At 47.4% G+C, this 22,959-nt stretch overlaps 8 protein-coding genes across 8 annotated transcripts; 5 read left to right on the forward strand and 3 right to left on the reverse strand.

The window, feature by feature from the left end:
- Positions 1-87: 87 nt before the first annotated feature.
- Positions 88-3,451, forward strand: FSST1_010434 (uncharacterized protein; the record flags this gene model as incomplete). The annotated part of the gene is made up of 6 exons (XM_083233467.1): positions 88-397; positions 461-610; positions 685-1,061; positions 1,116-1,607; positions 1,671-2,518; positions 2,587-3,451. 6 exons carry the CDS (start codon positions 88-90, stop codon positions 3,449-3,451), a joined length of 3,042 nt encoding a protein of 1,013 aa, XP_083080130.1.
- A 707-nt stretch (positions 3,452-4,158) lies between these two features.
- On the reverse strand, positions 4,159-5,589 carry FSST1_010435 (uncharacterized protein; the record flags this gene model as incomplete). The annotated part of the gene is made up of 4 exons (XM_083233468.1): positions 4,159-4,745; positions 4,797-4,838; positions 4,895-5,302; positions 5,583-5,589. 4 exons carry the CDS (start codon positions 5,587-5,589, stop codon positions 4,159-4,161), a joined length of 1,044 nt encoding a protein of 347 aa, XP_083080131.1.
- Positions 5,590-9,344: 3,755 nt separating this feature from the next.
- On the reverse strand, positions 9,345-9,602 carry FSST1_010436 (uncharacterized protein; the record flags this gene model as incomplete). The annotated part of the gene is made up of 1 exon (XM_083233469.1): positions 9,345-9,602. The coding sequence occupies one exon, from the start codon at positions 9,600-9,602 to the stop codon at positions 9,345-9,347; it is 258 nt and encodes an 85-aa protein (XP_083080132.1).
- Positions 9,603-11,680: 2,078 nt separating this feature from the next.
- FSST1_010437 (uncharacterized protein) lies at positions 11,681-12,500 on the forward strand (the record flags this gene model as incomplete). The annotated part of the gene is made up of 3 exons (XM_083233470.1): positions 11,681-11,876; positions 12,042-12,259; positions 12,306-12,500. 3 exons carry the CDS (start codon positions 11,681-11,683, stop codon positions 12,498-12,500), a joined length of 609 nt encoding a protein of 202 aa, XP_083080133.1.
- Positions 12,501-13,793: 1,293 nt separating this feature from the next.
- On the forward strand, positions 13,794-14,555 carry FSST1_010438 (uncharacterized protein; the record flags this gene model as incomplete). The annotated part of the gene is made up of 2 exons (XM_083233471.1): positions 13,794-13,983; positions 14,338-14,555. 2 exons carry the CDS (start codon positions 13,794-13,796, stop codon positions 14,553-14,555), a joined length of 408 nt encoding a protein of 135 aa, XP_083080134.1.
- A 2,224-nt stretch (positions 14,556-16,779) lies between these two features.
- Positions 16,780-18,061, forward strand: FSST1_010439 (uncharacterized protein; the record flags this gene model as incomplete). Its single annotated transcript, XM_083233472.1, has 5 exons — positions 16,780-16,953; positions 17,007-17,206; positions 17,263-17,399; positions 17,451-17,701; positions 17,747-18,061. The coding sequence occupies 5 exons, from the start codon at positions 16,780-16,782 to the stop codon at positions 18,059-18,061; spliced, it is 1,077 nt and encodes a 358-aa protein (XP_083080135.1).
- Positions 18,062-18,349: 288 nt separating this feature from the next.
- Positions 18,350-20,318, reverse strand: FSST1_010440 (amino acid/polyamine transporter I; the record flags this gene model as incomplete). Its single annotated transcript, XM_083233473.1, has 10 exons — positions 18,350-18,445; positions 18,505-18,587; positions 18,635-18,680; positions 18,727-19,267; positions 19,313-19,574; positions 19,621-19,776; positions 19,821-19,890; positions 19,938-19,993; positions 20,042-20,190; positions 20,236-20,318. 10 exons carry the CDS (start codon positions 20,316-20,318, stop codon positions 18,350-18,352), a joined length of 1,542 nt encoding a protein of 513 aa, XP_083080136.1.
- An 816-nt stretch (positions 20,319-21,134) lies between these two features.
- FSST1_010441 (flavin monoamine oxidase family protein) lies at positions 21,135-22,737 on the forward strand (the record flags this gene model as incomplete). The annotated part of the gene is made up of 4 exons (XM_083233475.1): positions 21,135-21,312; positions 21,360-21,607; positions 21,658-22,461; positions 22,507-22,737. 4 exons carry the CDS (start codon positions 21,135-21,137, stop codon positions 22,735-22,737), a joined length of 1,461 nt encoding a protein of 486 aa, XP_083080137.1.
- Positions 22,738-22,959: the final 222 nt, after the last annotated feature.

The raw sequence follows: 22,959 nt of genomic DNA on the forward strand, positions 1-22,959 counted from the left end.
ATCCTCGATCGGCAACCTCGGGCGCTACTACCTACCAAGCGCTATCGCTCGGTCACCTCGGATCAGTACGCTCAAACGATTTCCACCATGGAACCCAACGCACCAGACGGCCTACGTGGTCTAGATTCTGTGGACTTCAACACGATTCTGTTAAAATCAGTTCAGCCCTCGAAAATTCAGGCTAGTCATGACACTTCAAGAGACATGGCACCGCTTGCGGTTGCCAACTTTGAGTCCGAGATGAGGCTCCTCAAATGTCTTCACGACCAACCCAACTTTGACTCTATCCTGGACCGCACTCGACGTACCATCACGCCCATCGAAAAGTTTTTCCCAGACGGCGGCATTAATGCCTTTATCAACCATCAAAGCGCATCCGAACTGATTTCCGAGTTTGGTCGCAAGCATCCAGATCGGCTTGAGGAATTGTTCATATTCAGCCGTTAGCAACGCATTCTAGAGCATCCATTGGGTTCGATCCAACTTGTCCATAACCGCAACCTCGACGATCTTTGTAAGGAGCACAACATCACACCTTGGCCCGAACTGAAGCTCTACACTGGAGTTTTGGCATCGAAGGTCCAGGGGTTGAAGCCGCATCAAGTTGATGGTAAGTGATTATGACATGTTCTTCGTTGAGGGTACCGTTCGGACCCCGTCGGACCTATTAGCTAACAAGATTAGATGCTGCTGCAATTGTGGCTCGCGGATTCACTGATTACAGGCACACCTTTTTAGCCAGCGACATCGGCACCGGAAAGACCAAGACGTACTTGACAGCCATCGAGCTCACGCATCGAAAGAAGTTCAAACAGTACCAACGCGACATGGAAGAACACGGCAAATCAAATGTCAAGTTCCACCCTACTCTAATCTTGACACCAACCGATTCTATCTCTGAGATTTGGAAGGAGGGAAGCGTCCATTTTCCCAACATGCGCTTGCAGGTCTACTACGAGGCATTGCCATCTGAGTTCCCTGGCAAGTACGCCAGTGTTATCAAGACGACAGAATTACAAGCCCAACTACGTGCATGGTCTTTAGCGGATTATGACCCAGAGGTAAGTAAATTGACGCGGTACCGTTTGAGATCCTCGATGCTGACATCATGGCAGACTGGCTTAATTGTAATCATCTCGACATACCCGACATGGTCCGCTCGCAACATCATCAAACTCGAGCGCAATTTTTGCTTCAAGTCGGGCTCTGTACAGCAGAAGAAGACGTTCCAGCCGAGCGAAGACAAGGATCCAGACGGAGACACTGATATGGAACCTCCCACCGACCTGAAGAGATACGACAAGTCGGACTTGAACATGGATGACATCCAACTTCTGGCAAACGAGAACCAGCAAGCTGAAGAGGCAGACGGTTGCTTCGAAGAATACGCCAACAAGTACAATGCTCTCGACGAAATTGTATTTGAACAGATCATCGCTGATGAAGCACACCATACCATGGACTCCAGCGGCGCTTACAACGACATGCTAGGACTGTTGTCATGGAAGAAACTACTCTGGGTCACTAGAATACCAGTCTTGACTTCTTTCAAGGACTTAATTTCGCCATTGTCACTGATGTGGAAGGCCTATGGTATCAAGATCGATGTCAGCATGCCCCTTCTCGGCTAGTCACCGGGGTTGTATGTCGAAACTTATGATCCCTACCAGGAGAAGACCGTTTTCCAAAAGGGCACGACGGTGGGCATCTTCCACGACGATTTCTTGGCCGAATATCCAGACTGGAAGCCTTTGAAGGACATCTACGAAGCTTCTAACCGCAAGTGCAGACTGTGGATCGTCAACCCGACCATCTTCAAGCACGCTGGGGAGATGCTCGACTGGGTGGGAGATACTGGACATCTTATTGTGCAGCAAATCTACAAAGACATGTGTATTCATCGGACAATGAGTACACTACAGGAGCTTCCTGATGGTAGCACACATTATCCTGGAATTGACATCCCACCAATCACAATCGTGGTGGAGGAAACCCAGTACGATGATTTAGGACGTGAGGATTTTAATATCAGAGTTGAATCAGTCGGGCGCGCACATGTCCGTAATATTTTCAGCAGCCAGGTCAAGGAGCATTTTGCGGAGCTGGGTCTGGGATTCAACCTCGGTGAACACAGGAAAGGCGTCCTCACTGCCTTTGATTGGCGTAACGACAGGATCCTCTACCGAGAAAAACCTTACATTCATGCCACAGTTGATCAGCTGGAGTTGGTCATGAAATTTGCCGATGACCCTAGAGCAATGGCGAGGGCACCTCATCTAGTTAAAGCGGAACGGCTCTACGACTTGATTCACCAAGATACCCATGGCGGCCTAAGCTTTTTTTTCAACCAGGCAAAGCAAGATCCAGCTATCCGCCCGCCCAAAGATAGGGCTGCTTACATGTACTGGCTGGGCTATAAGAGCCCGATCATGACCCGAGCCCTTGATCTGGCATGGAAGTATGCCAGAGAGCAAAAGCAACAAGTGTTGGTCTATGTTGATGACCCATGGATTCAGTGGTAAGTCAATCCTTTGTCTACATTTCAAGCGCTATCGTGCCGTATCCTCGTGACTAACTTCTTTATAGCATGACGGTTGGCTGGTTCAGAATCGCTGGACTCAAGACCGTTACCGTGCGACCCGACGATAAATCTGAAGAGAAGGCAAAGGTCATTGCTGGGTGGAATGATCCAGACTCTCTAGACGAGATCTTTGTGGTCAACGTCAAAACCATGGAACCCGAAGTAGATGTGCACGGGCGCTGCTGCAAGGGAATGTTTCTCAACTGGATGTTCAGCGTAAAATCCATGCTTCAAGTTATCGGCCGCTTTTCACGCATCGATCAGACTAAGCAGGTCACGTTCCACCTTATCAAGTTAAAGAACTCCTACTACGACAATATTGAGCGAATCTCTTGCACCGATTGGGCAGCCCAGCTGTCAACTGAGATCGAACTACCGGATTGGATGACGGATCAACTTCGTGAGATCTGCATTTTCGAGCTGATCAAGACGGTATTGCATCAGCCGTTCAATCGCTATGCTTGGGTGGTCAACCTCGATGCACAGGGTATCGAGATGGAATACTATTCCGACGACACAATCCGCCTCGGCCACATGTTCTCTGTCGTCGCGAAACTCCTTCTCGCTGAAGAGGACCCGAACTTCTGGGTGGAAAACGCCGATGTCTTGGTTGAAGTCTGTCGCTGCATTATGCAGTACTGGGAAGATCCCGAGCAGATCGAGGAGCTCTTGGCTGATTCTTTCGATGAGTTGCTGGTAGTATTTGATGAGAAATTTGGACCGACAGTGGACGAAGTTCGATACACGATGGAGACAGATCTAGCAGTACAGGCGCGTATTGAGGCAGTAAAGAAGGGGGTCGAACGGCGAGCGGGCGGTAAGCCTCTAAGCGAAGAATTTGTCTTTGCCAGCATGAAGCATGCCGTTTAGATCGGACGGATGCTTGGGGCTACGGGGCAGGATGAACAATAGTTTTGGTAGGCACTGAAAGCATGGGGATGAAATTGACAAGTTGTTTTACACATTTCTAGAGCAGAGCTTATATCTTTGGCATCCACAGTGAAGTTTTTAAACGTAAGACGCACGAAGATATCTAAACAATGTCGGCAGTCGATTGAAGAGACTTTCGCTAAAAAAGAGTATATCTAAAATATCTAAGTACGGAAAACAAGTATTTCACTTCAAGAAATGGCCTAACCCAGATCTCTGTGAAGTAATCGGCCTGGCTGGCAGCCAGAGATACAGGTCCAGTCTGGGAGTACCGATGTCGGCAGAACCATACATGTCGAAGAAAAGATGGGTTCCATTCCATGCCTTCCAAGCGATTAGGCTTGATCGTCTTGAATGCGCGAGGGCAGAGCTGACTCTAAGAGAGCTGTGTGAAGTTCGGCAGAATCTATCTAAACCTTAGAGGTCCTAGCTCCTTGGGGTATGCGGGTACTTCGTTGAGTCGAAGAACATTGTAGTTTTCATTCTCGTTCTCCTCTTGGTACTGTCGAACGTATTCACGTCTCCGGCATCCGCGCTCTCGCTGCGAAAACAGCGCTCCATTCACCTCTTCAATCTGCTCAAGTCTTACCTACCCTCGGATATTCTCGTCAATCTTGGGAACATCGGCCAAGTGTATAAGAACAGGGCTAACGTAACCCTGGAATTTCAGAGGTCGCCTTCCTAGTACCAACAGCGCGCCCAATCCATGCTGTGCGCCCTTGTCTCCGTTGGATCAGTTGGTAGAACATGCATATGGCTCTATGCAAGTCTTCCATAGAGAAAAGGTTTGAGACACATTTCTCTATCCCACCGCCAATCTCAGTAGGCATGGCAAATCGATGCGGGTAGGCCGTTGCATGTCTGGAGTACTCTCGGGCATGATCCCAGGTCATTGGAGCAAACAGTAGGATCTGGACTGCATGAGCAAGGACAAATGCCTTTGGTGCAACTCCCTGCAACTCTCGGTTGTCCGATTGTTCAGATGCGACATGCTTGACCAACACTGGGATGAATGTCGGTTTGGTGTATAATCCTGCCACGCTGTCGACAAAGTCTCGTACCTGATTGTCTGTGGCGTATTCCTTCAGACAATCAAGTGGAGATGGCCTGTTGATGGCCTTCCCCAGGTTGGTGTCGTTCTCAAATTTGTCGAGCAACAATTCGAAATCTCCGTTGAATGCCTGAACAAATTCATTGAATGTCAAGTCGTCATGGCCGCTTGTTCGTTGGTGTGCTACACCTTCGAAACAACGGCGACGTCGTCAGGCATGTCGCTCAGAATAACCTTTGAAAGTGACCAGGGCTGACTGGTGGATAATACCGGCGACTATAAATAACGATCAGAAAATACCCTAGCCATGACGCTCAAATGAATGAAATTACCAATGACATCGATATACGAGTTCATCTCGAGAACTCCTTTGAATGACAGATAAGCTGCAAGCTCGTTGTTGGCTCCCATGGTGGACTTGAATACACAGTTGATCAGAACGCCATCAGGGTAGCCAAGCTTTTCGTGGTTCTTCGCCTGCTTGCCAGCTTTAACTTCGGAAACTGGAGGGCTCTCGTGTGAAACGAAGCTGTAATCATTCTTCTTGTCGAACCATGCTGGCCAGGTCAAGTCGGGGTGCTGGTTGTTCGAGTTGAAAATTCGCTTAACGCTGATGAAGTTGTGATGCCATTTGGCAAGTTGCTTGGCCCTTTCAACCTGTGCGGCATCGGTAGCCACGGCACGGTATTTGCCTTTGCCCTTTGGTGAACGCTTTGCTTGGTGAAAATCGCGGGGGCGTACTGTAGTGGACGTTAGCGATCCATTGCAACTGATCGGGCAGCAAGGGAGAGACAAACTGACCAGCAGGGGGGAGACCGAAAGATAGCGCGGTAGGACTCAAGAAGGTCTACTCATCCAAGCGAGCATTGGGCGAACACCTGGAAAGCGCCGGTCATCAGAGATCCAATGAGCAAAATGACTGAATGGCGCCTGTGTTGATGGTGAAGGGTTCACGCAGGTTGAGGTGGGCAAGGCACAAAAGACGAAATTAGTGGGTCAGTTTAGGTCACTTGATCGTACTCGTCATGCTGCTTATTTTTGTACTCGTACTCAAACCTTAGGTACCTGCCCGTCCTAAAGTTTAAGCCTATCTGCCTAAGTTACAGTGGGATTTTAGGGGACGGATAGTGGATCTGACTTGCTCATCGGCCGACGGGATCGTCTGACTTCCCAAACAAAAAGGCAAAGGTAATCAAGACCATGTATTCCCCAAGACGTGTCGTTAGAGAACCTCTCTGACACCCATAGCTCCATGCCAGATCAAGAATCCATAAAACAGCCAGTGCGACAGTTGAACGATCATCGCTGGTCTGGTTGTAAAGAAGGGACCATCTTAAACCTGTTTGCGAAGATAACACGGGTAGGACTTTCGGCACCTGGCGCTTCAAGTCGAGAGTACTTATGGCAAAGTGATGAACATTGTAGTTGCGACATTCAAATGAGATCAGGAAACCTATCCTGTGCTCGCCGAAGTTGAGCCTGTTGGGCCCAATGCCAATTTATCTTCATTTTCAAGTGCTAATTAATGAAGATACCGGCAAAGCAGCAGTGATGCATGTTCACTCCCACACTCACGGTGGTTGTATGCGCCACAAATACCCGTACCAGAGAAGGGATCGTTCCAGTCTTGGATGTTCTGGTGTCTTCAGGCCAGCTGGAGCCATTGCACCGCCACGAACGGGATGCTTGCAAGTTCCCGAAATGCCATCCCAAGGGTTCAGCAACAACCTCCTGGAGTTGTCTGTCCAGAGCTACTGTAGACATTCCCCGTCAGAGATAAAGATGACTCTGTGGAGATCTTCCATGGAGAACAGGTTTGCGACACACTTATCGGTGCCATTACCGATCTCAAGAAGTAGGAAAACGATAGGCGTACGCTGTCGTGTGTCTGGAATACTCATGGTGAAACCAAGTCTTGTAAGGAACTCAAGATAGGCGTCCCAGTGACCCAGAGTAGCTTGTTCAATTTTGCAGGTGGCAGCATGTGGTTGTCGCTTGGGTCCTTGCCATCACGCGCCTTATCAGAGGTCGCCTGCTCGAAAGTAACTTATGACTGCAATCATGATGTTCCGCTGAAGATCTGACCAGATATAATTGGCGCGTTGGTGTCAGCATGTACGGCCGCAACGACGCCGCCACGGACATGTTCAGGGGCAGGAACCATTGTTCTTGAATGAGTTTGTTCTTTTCCGTGCTACGTCTGATTCGCATTGAGTCGGTGGGCTTTCTTCATCGACGTAGAAGTTGGTTGAATTGAGCGACAGCAGTGTACTCTTGCGTCCGACCTCCCTGTGTTCGGGTTCCGGTTCTTCCTCGCCATTTGCTCCTCCTTGAGAATCTTCTTGACCTTAGGCCGAGCCTTCATCATGACATAGTGGGCCTTGTGGAATAGTTCCTGTTAGTTCTGGGCAGTATCCGTGCCACTGCTAGGCAAAGGACCAGAAATTTGCGGGTGCTGTTAACCACATGGTCCCACCTGAATTCGTGGTCTTTCATTTGCTGCTGAGTGGTTTCAAGTGCCCTTCATGTGTCATTGGTACATACTCTGCGTGCATCGAAATAAATATGACCTTTCCTCGCCTGGCTCGGATACCGTTTGTAAGCCTTTCTATCGCTCTTGAATGCAAGGTCTTGATATCTAGCCTGAGATCTTTAAGTCTACCCATCCTTTCGAGTAGTACAAGGAGCAAATCGACCAGGCGATCATACTGCGGCGAGGGTAACTCGCGTAGATTCTCCCATCCTTTTGGCTCTTGGAAGGGATAGACGATGATTGTAGCTTTTCTAGTGGTTATATATTACTATATATCTGTTGGCTTAGAACATTTACTGACTGGGTAGAACTTAGCCAACAGACAGGGCACAGTTGTCCACTCGTTGCTTCAGCTCACGTAGCTGAACTAGACAAGGTTAGCCAGGGCCATTTCAATCAAGTAGTAGGAACTTACATTGGCGGCAGTCTTATTCTGAGAGAATGCAATAACCGCGTCGCGCATTCGAAGCGCTAGTTCTAGGAGGCTCGGGTCCTCAATCTAGATATCCATGATTATCAGTCATCATTTGTACACAAGGGGTACACAAGGGTTCAATACGTACAGGCAGGCAGGGGAGGAGCTGTTGTTTGGGTAACTGTTCCAGTTCCCGTCTGGAGCTGGGCCAGTTTTGTATCTGTGTTTCTCTCAGATAGTTTCGCGCTAACACTAGGTGGATTTTTCCGGGGGTTCCAGACTCTGACCGTCTCACATGTTCGTCGATGGTCGGTAGGTTTGGCGAGCGGGCATCTGGACGATACTCCAGAGGCCTGAGTCGGTGCTGGGGAGGCGTTGGGCCGTTTATGGTGCTTTGCTGCGCGAACGATTGTCCGCTTGAGCGCAACTTGCTGTCAATGTCCAGGTTCAAACAGGAACGTCGACAATTGAGTGCGAAGTAAGCTCTAGGCCACCAGACGTGAAGTTGACATGTTGTCAAGGGCCGTTTACTTGTACATGCATCGGACAGGCAGCCGCCTGGACTTTCTCCCTCTTTCCATGGAGGCTGTTACCCTGCGGCCTAATGCGCCCGCGAAATATGTCTTCTCCGGATATAACGCCCGTGACATCGCGCTGAACCTCGACCGAGGACGGTATAGGAAAAAAACACCTTTCCGGTCTCGACGTAGTACTCTACGTTGAATGACCACGTTATGCCGGTATTGGCAGAAATACCTTGCTCCTTCATCACCATCCCGCCGAAAGGGGGGCAGTTAGTCCGTTGCTTACCCTGCCCACCTCATCGACAAAGTTGTGTGTTGGCTTAAAAGGGACCATCAATCCATAACAACCACATGATAAGATTCATGGGCGTTGATGCTTGAAGATAGGGGAATCCTTTGAATTGTGCCAATTCCAGTTCCTTGAGTCGAAGTCGCATGCCATATGCTGTCGTAGTCTGTCTCCCAATAGGGCTGCACATTGCCACGCAACCATAGAAATGCTACGCCTGTTAAATGATGCCTCATCCGATAGAAAGGGTGGGGTCATCAACGATCAATGGGTGGAGACCGCTGACGTCGCCGCCGACCGGATAACAAGGTGTATAATGGAAGGCTCATTCATATCTGTTTCCAAAGTTTTTGGGTCGTGCGATCCATAATCTTCTTCAATCCCTCTTCGAAAGTCGTCTTGGTAGTCCCAATATTTGGCGATTCCAGCATGCGTTGGGAACACCAGGCGAGGATCACTCTGGATTGTGACATTGACTTCCCTGATACTGTGCACAAACGATGTATCAAGGTGTGTAGTGAGGGGTTGTGGTCGTCGCTGCCTTGGGAGGGAAAAACGAAACAAGTGTCTGGCGATAATGGTTTGTTCGGATGATAAAAGTAGGCGCTGGATGGTGTTCATTTAAATGATCGGGCATTGTTTTCCCAGCGGAATTAAGATAGCTGGTTTCTGCACTGAGACCCGGAAGATGTCTGCTTGGATTGAATCGAAAGAGTGGCTGGCCTCCTTCGTTGGGCTCACCAGGGCATAACACCTGGGACCGGAGGTGCATCAAAATAACGGAGTATTGGGTTGTTGGCGTGATGGTCGGATCTCTTGGACGATCCATTCTTGACTTGTTGAGAAGCATATCGTGGTTGATGAATCTCTTTGACCAGCTTGGCTCCGTACGCCTGAATCGCTTGGCAAGGATGTGGCGGAATTCGGGTATAGAGTTGGGTACATTGACAAGGGAGCCATACAATTCTACCAACATTTTAGACAAGATATGCGGACAATAGCATGTGAACTTACTTCTGGGTCATCTGGCTGCACAGTCCAACCTCTCAGCTGGGGATATGATACCCCGCTCGATGTCGGTGCAGAAAGTTGGGACTACAATGGGATAGCTCTGGTCGAACGCGTAGGTGTTGATGGGCACCTCTGGAGGCAAGAGCATCATACAAAGGATGGCGTTGAAGGTGGGCAACCATTGAACGAGATTCTCATACGACTTTACGTTAGCTGTGATCTCTTCGAGTGTGTCCATGAGTTTACCGTGGCCATCAACGACTGCCATGTTGAAGTCGCGAAGACTCTGCTCTTGGAAGAGTTCAAGATCAAGACGCCAAGAGTCTGTCCTTGGGGGCCGATGAGGTCGGCAATAGCACATGAATGTAGCCCGCCACTAGATGTGAGCGTGAACTCGATCACCATGTCTCGGCGGGTGAGAATATTGCTGATACATGGAGATAAACGAAGGAGTACTGTATAATACAGCGTTGAAGTAGGATTCTCCGGGCTTGAAGGCCATGATGAAGATAGAATGAATTGAGTCAGGATGAGATGAGAAGGAGCGGAACTTTATACTCGTCAGCGGCGGGTCTTTCATCCGTGTTTGTGCTGCTTCACCCCCCTCCAGATACACAAGTCCTGTTGCTGTGAAGCATTCTTTTGCCTTTGATGCCTATTTTGTTGGAAACCGAGGTATGCTTGTGCCGCTTGTTGGGGAAGGTTGTGGCTTCAAGATGTGTTTGAGGAAGGTTAGCAGCTTGCATGCAAGATTGGGTCAAGAAAGCAGGGCCTGAAGGTTAAGGCATCTGACAAACGGTCGCTCACGTGCGGTGTAACAAGCAAGTCGCAATCTTGAGTTTATGGCCTCGTTTTATGATTGATGTTTGACAATCCCAGGTGATGGCGTCATTCATGCCAAAGTCACTGAAAACCTCCAAGCACGGCACGGGGAGACACATTACAGGGCAGCTTTGTGAAATCCACAGATCAAACACTACACAAATCAGAAGTGAAATCCAGTACTAAGCAGGCCCAGTCCAGACTTTGGTTCAGAAATCCATCCCTGGTAATTAAATGTGGTAGGAGTGGTATCTGGGCATAAATACAGAAATTCATCCATTGAAAGCATAAGGGGCGAAATCAGTGAGTCACCTTGGGCTATTTAGATCATACTTTGTAGGTTGTTTATTTTTGTACCCTAAAGCTTAGGAGACTTGGCATTTTTACTGGCCATCTATCCCGCGACGTGATAATTAGTGATGTTCCTCGTCCTGACTGGGCCCGCATGTCTCGTTGAACATGGATGGCCACTGATCTAGAACAGTGAGTGGTGTGTCGATGCACGTCGCCGTACCATTCCAATTTCTCCCAGTTTAGGCCTCCAAGTCCAGGGTGCCTGAAGACTTGCTCTTCAAGATCGGGACGGATTGGTGGGAGAGGTGGCAGGCTGTCAGGTATTTCTGTGGAAGACCATCGCGAAATATCTGGCGCGACAGAGCATAAACTGCAGCGCAGCAACGTCGTGATCAACTTGGGCAGAGGCGTTCGCAAGATGTACTCCGTTTTTTTTTTGTCTGCAGCGGGTCACTACAACAAAGATGATATGGTAGCCATTATCCGAACATTGGGAACTAGGCGCGAAAGATCAATCATTCCTGTGAGCCCAATGTTCACTTTGTTGAGATGCCAATCTCTGGGAAGTGGAGGGTAATGCTCAAGGCCACCAAGCCGATTGAGGCTGAGGAGATGATGTGTTGTGGTGGAATAGGTACCTAGGTTCCTTGTAGCTGCTGAGCTCCACTGAGCCCCAGTGCGGTTTTAGGGGACGGATAGTGGATCGCTCAGCGGCCGAGGCCCGCCCGGGATCATCCATGTTTAGTCCATGAACAGATTCCCCAGATCAACGTCCACATCAGAAAATATATTTTTTTGAGCATAGTAATGCACGCCAGAGTTCAATGCAAAACGCACAAAGATTTATACCCAGCGGTACAAAAGCAACAAGAAGCAACAAGACAAAGCTGTTGCCAAAAACCCACTTCTGCACATTATGTGAGAAGGCCTATACAAGTGCGATGGAACTTGAGAACCACAAGAACGAGAAGCGTCCTCGCGGTATGGAACGCGGATCGAAAGACTTCATTTACACACGTTGTGGGTGTGCATCCCCCAACAAAGTCCGTTATGGCAGACACATTGACACGAACAAACAACTCAACAGTTCAAGTAAATGAATGGAACCTTCTTTTGGCATTATCACGTGAATCCTTTTTATCCATGTAGTTGTCCATTGTTATTTTTGTTCATGTCGCTTTAGCCTTCATTTCAGACATACAGTTATTCCCATCATGTCTGCTCTCGCCAATGCTGCTGCCGCCGGAGGTGGTGGAGACGATCCCATCCATTCCTCCTCCCACTCCTGGTGGTCCCGCTGATCATCGATCAGAACGAGCCATGGGCGAGTTTCTCGTCGAAGGCGACTCCGATGATGAGTCCCTCGACCTCCCCGAGGACATGCACTGTCCCTGCTCCGAGTGCATTGCTCGCTTCACCACCAACGGTTCGTCAAGTGTCGCTAGGAAAGTCGCCTGTTTGAAACCTCTGCGCCAGCACCTTCCTTTGTCCTGGTGTTTGACTGTTGCAACTCAACTAGTCTCGACGTACTTCAGACTGTCACAATTCATCCCTCGGGGACGGCTTCATGGTATTGGTGGTTAATTCCAAGTTGCGCGGCTGCCCTCCGCATTTCCTCGAGAACTCGCTACACTCGACTCACGGAGCGGTGGTCCTTCACTTGGTCAAAAGATTGAGTATGCCTTTGGAGGACGATCGAGACTCATGGCCAGTTGCACTTGTGCCCTGGTAAAGAACGACTTGTCGGTGACAACCCAGACGGACGTCTATGGATTGCAACTCTCGGCCGCCATGAATCAACCTACAGCGGTATGTGTTTGCAAAGCCCTTGAATAGTACGAACTGATCAAATCAGGCAGTCTTGAAGCCTACGAATCGAATCATCGAGGGTGTCTTCTACAGATCACTACGAGCCAAACTAAGAAAACAGCTCCCAACCGGCAAGCAAACAGCTCCCGTTCCACCTGGATCCCGCCTGGCAATGCACGTCCGGCACCTGTGGAGAAACGTTCCTGAACGTTGGGCCACTTCGATCCCGTGGTCTTCCTAGTAGACTTGTCGATACCATCACCCCGACTTCCACACAACAATCGAGACTATCATTAGTGGCTTTACCCAACCAGCCCTACAACTGATGTCAGAGGGCAAGTTCACCCTGCGCGCTGCTCAGTCTTCCACCCATCACAGTATCCTATCCGACTAGGAATTTCCAAGGAATTTATTTTCGCGTCTATACAGACATTCAAGGCCTCGATCCAGAAATCGTCGGCGTTTACGCCGGTCAATCCCAAACCTCACTTTGGGGACGGCAAAACGACCATGATATCAACACCAGTAACTTGCGAAACAAGAGTCCACGTTACAACATTGCTCGGCGCACACCCGAAAGCTACCGCCACAGCGTGTCGATTATCTCGTTCGGCCGTAGTCAAACCCTTGACTCGATGCCTGATCTTTTTCATTTAGCAGAACAGACAGTGATTCTGCTTCTCAAATCTCATGAGAGCGACATGATGTCCGTTAACGAGAATATCGAGGGGGATCATGGGATGCACACCATGTTGAGATTTTGGGCGGTAATGCTCACAAGGCTTCCCACGCAGCATAGCTATACTCTGGGTGGACTCTGTTCTCGCCCACTGGATGCAACAGAACGAGCCCCTTATTTCTGTTTCACAGCGCAGACATCAAAGCTTTCCACTTCAAATCAGCTTTACCTGACGAGCGTGGCTACAGTATCTATAAGCAGCTGGTACAATTCAACGAGAACATCAAACGCAAAAACTTCAAGACGACCCTACAGATGCGGAGAACAGACGGGACTATAATTAGACTCTCATTCTCTATCGGAAAAGAAACACGAGATGCCCTGAGGCTCCCCAAGAGACTGGAAGCTTTTCTAGTCTTTGAAATCATGCACGATGGGGAATCTCATAACATCCCTTGGGTTCCGTGCCCAGCAGTTGGGCCATGCGAGAATTTTGAGCTACTCTCGTCCCTGGGTGTTCGTGTCGAGTATTGGGATTCCCTTCAAGGAAAGTTGCTCTCGATTCCACTGCAGTGCGCCCTTCGTACTGACAGCTGGAGTAAGTTGATGGAGGCCGACGACACATAGGACCTCCTCCTTCGCCAATACAAAACGTGGATGATGCTTCTCCAGGTACTCCAAGGAATCACCTTCACGGACGACTTGAACGGGTTTGAGAAGTCTCCGTACATGATTGCGTAACGGGTGGTTCAACTTGAACTCGACCATCCGGAGCAGACTTGTCGTTGGGTTGAACAGCCACGAATATTCCAGCCTGCTCCTGCTCTAGCACTCTGGCTGGACAATTGTGCCAAGATGAGGGATCTATTCAGTGGTCCTTTTACCATTATTGGACCCTCAGCGCCGCCGGTAGATGATCATGACTTCTGGACCCTGGAGCATTACGAGGAGGCCATGAAGAAACGCCTCCGTCAGTGTGACACCTGCACTCTGTCGAGTTTGAAGCGTGCCGCCTCGAACGTAACTGGCGAACGCGATCCAGAACGTACAGATGTCTGGGTCTGTTGACGTTGTTCTGTGTTGGGACGACTGTGCGTGCACCTTTACGCCCAGGTCGGTATTAAAGCAAAGTGGGGAGATAAACCCACATGAACAGTACAAGGCCCTCAGGGTAGCAGAATGATTAACCGTTGGAAGCATAAGAGACGAAATTGGTAAGTCACTTTATGACCCTTAGGCTATAGTTCTTAGACTAATTATTTTTACACCCTAAGACTTAGGCCATTCTTTCTGCTACCCAGTAGAAGGCCCAACGCCGCCAACTTTTCCAGGTACCCAGATGGCCCTTTTCGGCTCTTGGTATTTTGGCCAAACTTGACGCCTGAGCAACGACATGCAGTCACCGAGATTAGAGAACCTTTCGAGATGTTCGAGGACTGGGGTGAAGATGGCGAAGCGTCAAACGTCAGACTCGCAGTGGATGAAGATGCGATTGATGATGGTTTTCTTGACGACGGAGATATCGCTATGCCGGACATGGATGATACCGACAGTGATGGAAATGACAGCGATGGGGCACGAAGCAAAGCTGGGAGTGATGATAGCTACGTTGACTAGCTTACAGATAGAAGTCGATGCACCTTGTAGCTATGCAAAGAGGAATGGGATGGATGATACCCCAGAGTTACGGTTATTCAAGGCAAAATCAAGCCTTGTCAAATAATATGGAACCAGTCTATTAAATGCACAGTGTTTATGGACTAATAGCATGTCTTAAATAATGATTTGTTTTAATTTTATATCAAATAATCAATGAGTGTTGGCTCGTGAAACAATCTGACTGTGGCATCTTGAAGAACAAGACCAGTTTCTACTACTCCTATACGATCTGCAAGCTATCGACTGTGATCATTAAAACTAAGAGGAGTTGATTTCTTTGATACACTGAGGCCCGTCAAATGCTGCTGGAAGCACGCGGAGTCCAAAGGAAACGTCATGTTGCTATGAGCGTCCAAAGTTGTCTTTTCAGTACCCATATTAATTTGAAACAGAGCAACAACTGCCGGGAAGCTAGCAGGGAGCAAAACTTGGTTACATCAAGAAAGTGGCGACACTGAAGATATTAAGGTCAATGGTCCGACACCAGTCCCACGCGGACCAAGAGTCACGTGTATCCTAACATCACAACAACCTACGGCTACTATAATCTATTGCTACATACTTTACATTTATTAATCCCAAGCGATAATGATACTTATAAGTGGGTAGTATTCGTATTCACTTGGCGATTTTCACCTGGCAATCTTGATGCCGTGTTATGCAACGGAAAATGGGACGTTGTTACCTTGTACAAAAATACATTAGCCGAACCAACACCAGCATCAGCCTAATTCCTTATCCAAGCCTTGAACTTACCATACGAAGCTAGCAACCCGTCTCGTCCTCCCGCTAAGGTAGGATAAGTCCTGGAAACACCTAAACCCGAGACGGGGAGAGATACCGTACATTTCCAGGAAATTGGCCGACACGAGAATCAAGGCTAAGACAGGCTATCAGCCTTGTCATGTTGATCGCTTCTGCCGATCGTCTAGACTTGATGACTATAGAAAAGACTTTACTGGTGATTTGTTCAAGCCTCCGAAAAATCCCCATATATCTCTCAAACACGCTATTGTCGCCCAATTAATGACTTTTGGAACATTCGCTTCGTCGGAGGCTAACATCCGATTTTCAGTGTTCTTCTATGCCGTGTGCTGTAGTATGGACAGGGTAACATCGTTCATAGCAGTTGATGATTTTCCGGATGCTTAGACATCGACGATGGCCTTCCTTCTATCCATCATCGAGATATCTAGAAGTGATTTACACATTCAATTTCGTGGAATGTCACCGGCAAGCCAATCTAACGCGGCTTTAACCCCTGGAAATGATTCACTGATTACCAGTACAGATTCAGCTCGGGCCACGGTGCAACTGTCGAGGCATGTCGCGTGCTCTCAAATCTAGCGGGGTTTAATCTCTTGAAGGCTGAACTGATTTCAGTAGTGTCGTGTTAGTCGACAGTGTCTAAGCCTTACAGATCTCTGGTTCGTTAGTATCTCGCTTCATACGGAGTTTTTACTGGATATAGATAGGAAGTGTCTCACTAGAGAAAAGAAACGTAAAGGGGGATTTGAAATTGCAACTGAAATATAAAGTGGTAGTTACCGATTTGTATGTGGCTTCTGCAGATCACCAATAGTGGCCGGGTCCGTTCATTCTCGGATTCGATCCCCTTGTTCCGCAGCGACGCTAGTTCATGTACCCATCTAACGGTACCTACTTGAAAAATCAACTATAGAAGCTTAATGTATTAGCTGCCGCAGCGGGCCTGGTCTCAAGCACAATCTTCTCTCATGTTTCATAAACTGAGGCTCTCTGGATATCAAGCTGACAGGAAATAATATGCGTGACCTACAGACAGTATATACATGGCTTATTGCTTTTTTCGTACAGAAAGGGGTAGCATGGGGCTGACTCAGGTACTATGGCAATAAGGTTTGAAGGTTCAAGGGTTCAAGTGCGGCTACGTAAGGGTATGGTTCAAAAACTCCATCCGGATATTTGATAACCGGAAGTCATTAGATAATCTTGGAGGCATTAGGTTGCACGCCAACATCAACGACAGAGCCCCTAAAAGTAAAGTAAAACATCACATCCTAGTATCGGAAAATTCCAAGAGTATTTATTATTAACGATGACTCCCTCGGTTGTTAGCTCAATAGCACACGCGACACTTTTTTTACTCAGTCCCGAGGCCCGTATATACCCAATACTGAATCGATAAGAGTATACCGGCGCCATGGAAGAGATAAATCTCAAGCCCGTCATCATTGAGATGTGGATCGAGTATGCCATCGGTATAATCGTCCTTTTTCTCCGACTTTTCGCTCGACTTCAAAGGATCAAATTTACAAAGTTTCGGACTTGGGCGCTAGATGATTGGTTTACGATTCCAGCAATTATTCTATGGACTGTATGATTCAACGTCTCAAGTCAATTGACACACGTGGACTGACGCGCATTTAGTTTGAAGTCTCCATGTGCCAAATCATAACACAATTAGGTAGTATCACCGGCCTAACGAACGAAGTCGCATCGAAGTTCACACCTGAACAAGTCAAGAGCTTCGAGACGGGAAGTAAATGGTTGTTTGCAGCGTGGTATGTCTATGTCACAATGGTATGGACTCTCAAGGCCATGATGCTTTCGCTTCTATACAGAGTAACGTAAGTCTTTTACCTGGGCGCATTCATCGCAAGAGCTGACTCGATCCCTACTTTAGCAAGTCACTTCCTGAGGAGCGTCTCGTCAAACGGGCTTCGATCTTCGTTGCCATTTGCTATTTTATCACCATCGGTGTTGTTTCTGGTCATTGCTGGCCTACCTATCAACTATGGCAGGTTTATCCTGTTCCATCAGGTATGCGACACGATCATTATAAGCAAAGCCATGTCTAATTCTTTTCTATAGCCGACTGTTCCCAAAACCGAGCCAAATACTACGCCCTAGTTACGACCAACGTTGCGACCGACATTGTCATAATGGCTCTGCCTATTCCTTTGCTATGGAAGCTACAAGTCAACCTAAGGAAGAAGCTGGTCTTTGGCTTAATATTCTGCGGTGGAATCTTTATTATCATCTGCACCCTTCTTCGTTGTATTATCTGTCTGAGTATGCCAGAGCGACTGGATCTTGGCCTTAGTTGGTCCATCCGTGAGACAGTATGTCAAGATTCTTTCCATTCGAACCAAGCTAACAGTCAACAGGTTGTCGGAATCATCGTCACAAACGTCTCTTCGATCAAACCCCTCTTTACCGGTCGCAACTTCAGCACGAACGATAGCTCCAATCAAAAATCTAGTCATCTGGGTTTCTCGCATCCTGGTAATACACATAAGATGTCACGAATGGAAAGACTACCTGATGGAAATGGAAGCACTACTGGAAGTCAAGAGTGTATAGTTGGAGGCGGCGGCAAGAACCAGACTACGATTGTTGCAGATGATAATAGTTCAGATCACAAGTCTGATCACAAGTACAGCGGACGGATCCATGTCACGACAGACTTTCACGTTGCATAGGCTTGGAACTATTTCTTATGCTTACTGGCAACCTCTGGCACTGGTGCCCTTTATCATTTACTATGTTTATAATATTATCTACACCTTATAATAAACAAGAGAAATCATGTTGTGTATGTCAAGTGATTAAATGAAGATAAATAGGTCTATTGTGAAGTCTACGGATATAATCTTCAATTTAGCCTGTCATGGCGAGGCACTTAGGCACTGAAACAAAAATAGCATATATGGATCGACACTACATCGAAATACAGCAAAATGACACATCTTCGCAATACCTAGTCCAATTTAGACTTTTGTCGAGGTTTCAAACTTCCCTGGCACCGTTTCCATAACGTCTGAACCCGTCTCCTGAAAAGGTTGTCCTATTATAGCATCGAAATTCTAAAGCATGTCAGACATCTAATTCACAGCAAACTGTATGATCGGAAAAGTAAACTTACCGGTCCTTGAAAGTCTTTTCCGGCAGTAAACCAGTACAATGCAAGCAGCAAGTAAAAGCCACCTACTACAGGTGAAACGTAGTCTGTCCCATATCAGTCACTGTCTTTGTCACTAAGAAACAATACTTACTCATGGTATTGGCAGACACTGGGATTCCAGCAGGGAAGCAAAAGAACTAACCGATTAGCATCATAACAATCCAAGATGTATGTAGAACTTACGATAGAAGTGACGATAACAAACGCAGCACCAATACCATTGACAACGGCACCGACTCTCAAACCCATCTTTGCAGGTGTCTTGTTTGTCTGGTAGTCTGCAAGTAGTCTTCTACCCCTGACAAGCAACGCAATAATAGGACAAGCATACGAAACGTTGAGGAAGATGGTACAAGACGCGATGTACGCACTGAAGGCCACAGTAGGACCTAAGTACAAAAGGCCAAAGAGGAGATTAAAGATGTAGCAAAACATGATTGTGCGGACTGGAACATCGAGCTTGGGTTGGATATGAGCAAAGAATCTGTGGCAGACGATACCCTTGTCACGAGCCATGGAGTACAACAGACGACTGGCGCTGGTTATGCTTGCTGATGTGCCGTTGATGAAGCAGACGCTCAACATCAAAGCGAGGATCGTTGCGGCAGCGCGGGATTTGGTGCTTTGAAGGAACATTTCCACTATGGGCATACCAGTAGAGCTTGCGAGAACTGTTGCTGGGTCGGTGAGGCAGAAGAGGATGACTAGGATAAAGACGAATCCACTAAACGGTCAGTAACTGTTGGGGCCAAGAGACGGGGAGACTTACGTGACACCTCCAATAACAACAGCCAGTAGCATAGCTCTTGGTGCATCTCTCGAAGGGTTAGGCATCTCCTCGGTAAGATGCAACACGACATCAAACCCAATAAGTGAAAGGGCAGATTGTAACAAGCCAAGAATCCAAGCAACACCATCAGACCAACCAGTCTCGTTGTTGAAGTCTGTAAAGACTTGCTTGGCATCTGTCTTTTCAGACATGGAAAGAAGGATGATGCTGATGATGACAACAGACAAGATAGACCAATACACTGTCACTTGTTAGTTGGGTCCATTTGTGCCAAAGGCAACACTTACAAGCACAATCGTTCCAACGACCTAGTATTCTATTTCCCCAGACATTACCGACCGTTCCGAAGGTGAGGATGGCGACGAAGAAGAGATATGTCTTCCAGGCTGTGGCTTCGTAGGCGTTGTTCGAGGCGACGACTGCGGCGGCGGATATCAACTGGGCTGTGAAGGTTAGTATGAACAACAAGTATAAAAGATTAACATACCAGCGAAGAAGGCTTGGGTGGTTACGACAGTTAACCAACCGGCGATATTAGTCCATCCAACAAAGAAACTCTGTTGTTGGTCAGTATCAAACAGGGATAACGAAGAGGGGAGCATACCATAGATCGTTTCCATCGAGTGGTACACAAAGCGTACATGAAATGATACTGTCCTCCTATAACATCATTAGCAAAGTTCAGTCTACAAGAGATTGTTTGCTTACCAGCAGTAGGCCACAACGCAGCAAGTTCTCCCAAACTAGCAGCCAAAGCCAAGTTGCAAAAGACACAAACCAAGAACCCATAAATAAACGAAACAGCACCACCAGAAGGAAGAATATACGCCATAACACCAGCGAGAGCAATCCACGTACTGCGGGGTTAGTCAGTGCCACTGCTATCAAAAGAAATAACTAACTTGAGAATTGCAAACGCCATGGCAACCATGGTCAGCGTTGAAAGACGCTGCTGTAGCACGCCTTCTTGCGTATTAGAAGTCATCTTGTTGATTTTCGATATCTGTACTGCAGACACACAAATTTCTGAGGAGAAAGGGGTCGATTCATATAGTCTCGTTCTAAAGTTCAGGTCACACGGAAGAGGAGGTGTTTAGTCTGTACAAGCGTCGTACAGAGATAAGCCAAGACTCCAGTATGACAATCTTCAACTTCATGGATCACTCTTCCAATGACATATCATATCTATCTCAAACTGCCGAGATACCGATACAATAACAAGACTCTATCTTGATAAGTCTTACTCTACCCCAGGTTTTGAGAAAGTATCCACTAAATATACCGCAAACGGAAATATTTCGAGAGATTACAAGAGAGATGATTGGGTACCGAGATCTAGCGTCTTCAACACCAAGACTCATGTGGCAAAAGGGAAACACGATAGCAAGAGGCTCGTTATTCCTTGCTAGTGGATTGCGGGGGAAGCGATCTAGATGCTACATGGTCTGTTTTTTCTCGCAAAATTTCCTATTACGGTAAGATTGGAGGGAGATAACCGTTATCTAAGATCTTCGTTTGAGGCTGGGGTTGACGATAGCTTGATTTCTCGAATTATTTCCTTTCTGAGTAATTTCGTTTTCGGATAGTCAGTTGATTGGAGATATGATGGGATTACTCGATGGAAATGGGGAGGCAAGATATGGAACCCGGACCGAGGATAAAATGAGTTGCCGTCCTTGTTAACTTTCAATGAGTACTCTTTCTTCACATCGACTTTGGCTTGATTAATAGCTCTTCATTGCTGTCGGTTTGAGTGTGTTTGCGCCACTCTCTTTCCGGTTCTCACTATCGATCATACAGAATGTCATCCAAGGACGGCTACTCATGGACAGAGTCCCAAGGTCTCAAGTCCGGCGTTCCATGCATCGGCGCCATAAGTCCTCCTACGAACCTCAAAGACAACAACACAAAATACGATGTGATTGTTGTTGGAGCAGGATACTGTGGTTTGACTGCAGCTCGAGATGCAGCCATTGCAGGTATGTCTCATTTTCCAAACAAACAGAGCAACAGCTAACTAGTACAGGCCTCAAGGTGTTGCTCATCGAAGCCAGAGATCGCATCGGTGGCCGTTCCTGGTCATCAAACATAGAAGGCTATCCATACGAAATGGGCGGAACATGGGTATTCTGGGGTCAAGCTCACGTCTGGCGAGAGATCCAAAGATACAATATGCAGAGTGAACTTGAACTCTCATATGACTTCTCTCGAGGAATCAACAAATATCTTCTCGTCACACCTGAAGGAACTCAAAAGTTTACTCATGAGGAAGAGGTCAGTCACTCGTACCGGCATATAATTGCATTTAGCTAACAAAAGCCTAGGACCAACTAATGCAAAGCGGTCTTCAAAAACTCGTCAACGTAGACGGTCAAGACGGACGCGAAGCCATCGTCTTTCCTCACATAAGCAAACTCGACGCAGTGGCAGAAAAGTACGACCGCATGTCCATCGCAGACCGAATCACCGAGATAAAGAATGATCTAACATACAACGAACGCATCTGCTTAGAAGCATTCGTTCTTCTCTGCAGCGGCGGAACGCTCGAAACAACCAGTTTCTACGAATTCCTACACTGGTGGGCTATGAGCGGATACTCTTACCAAGGCTGTATAGAGTATCTCGTCAAGTACAAGTTCAAGGGTGGTCAATCAAGTTTTGCCATTAATTTCTTCAAAGAAGCCCTTGCAACGGGTAACTTGACATACTCTTTCAACACGCCTGTCGCTTCTATTAAGAACAGTCCCGCTGGGGTGGAAGTTACTTCTCGAAGTGGACAGACGTTCCGAGCACACAAGATGATTAGTGCCATTCCTCTCAACGTTCTCAATGATGTTACGTTTGATCCGCCTTTGGCACATGGCAAAAAGGCAGCTGCTGATATTGGACACGTCAACCAGTGTATCAAAGTCCACGCTGAAGTCTCGGATAAGGATCTGCGGTCTATGACGAGTATCAGTTATCCTCACAATAAACTGGCATACGGTTTCGGTGATGGTACTACGCCAGCGGGAAATACACACATTGTGGCTTTTGGAGGACAGAACAACCACTTCCACCCTGAGGAGAATATTCAAACTACGTTGGATGCTTTCCAAGGTTTTACTCCAATGAAGATTGAGCGTTTGGTAAGTTGAGCATGACACTGAAAGGAAACATGGCTAACAGTTTAGGTCTTCCATAACTGGTCCAAAGACGAATTTGCAAAGGGCGCATGGTTCTTCTCACGACCTGGTCTTTTGGCTGATCATCTAGGCGATATGAGAGCCAGTCAAGGAAACATCATCTTTGCATGCTCTGACTGGGCTCTCGGATGGCGTAGCTTTATTGATGGTGCTATTGAAGAGGGAACACGTGCAGCCATGGTTCTTCGATCTACTTTGTCTGAGAGAAGCCATCTGTAATATCATTCAATGTATTAGACAATTAATTATCTAGTTCTTTAGATATCGTTCGTATTATCATCCAATCATCTTTACATTTAAAGTTGAACCCGCCCCGTTATTATCTCCATCCAAGTAGCGGCGCAACATCTCTCTTGGGAAGTTGTACAGCGACCATCCTCGGCAATACCAAATTAGCTCTAGTCAATCTAGCGTACTCTACAACTCAAAATTTTGGATGAA

The sequence above is a fragment of the Fusarium sambucinum genome, chromosome III, assembly GCF_050947815.1.
Source record: "Fusarium sambucinum isolate potato_lamoka chromosome III, whole genome shotgun sequence".
Taxonomy (NCBI): Eukaryota; Fungi; Ascomycota; class Sordariomycetes; order Hypocreales; family Nectriaceae; genus Fusarium; species Fusarium sambucinum.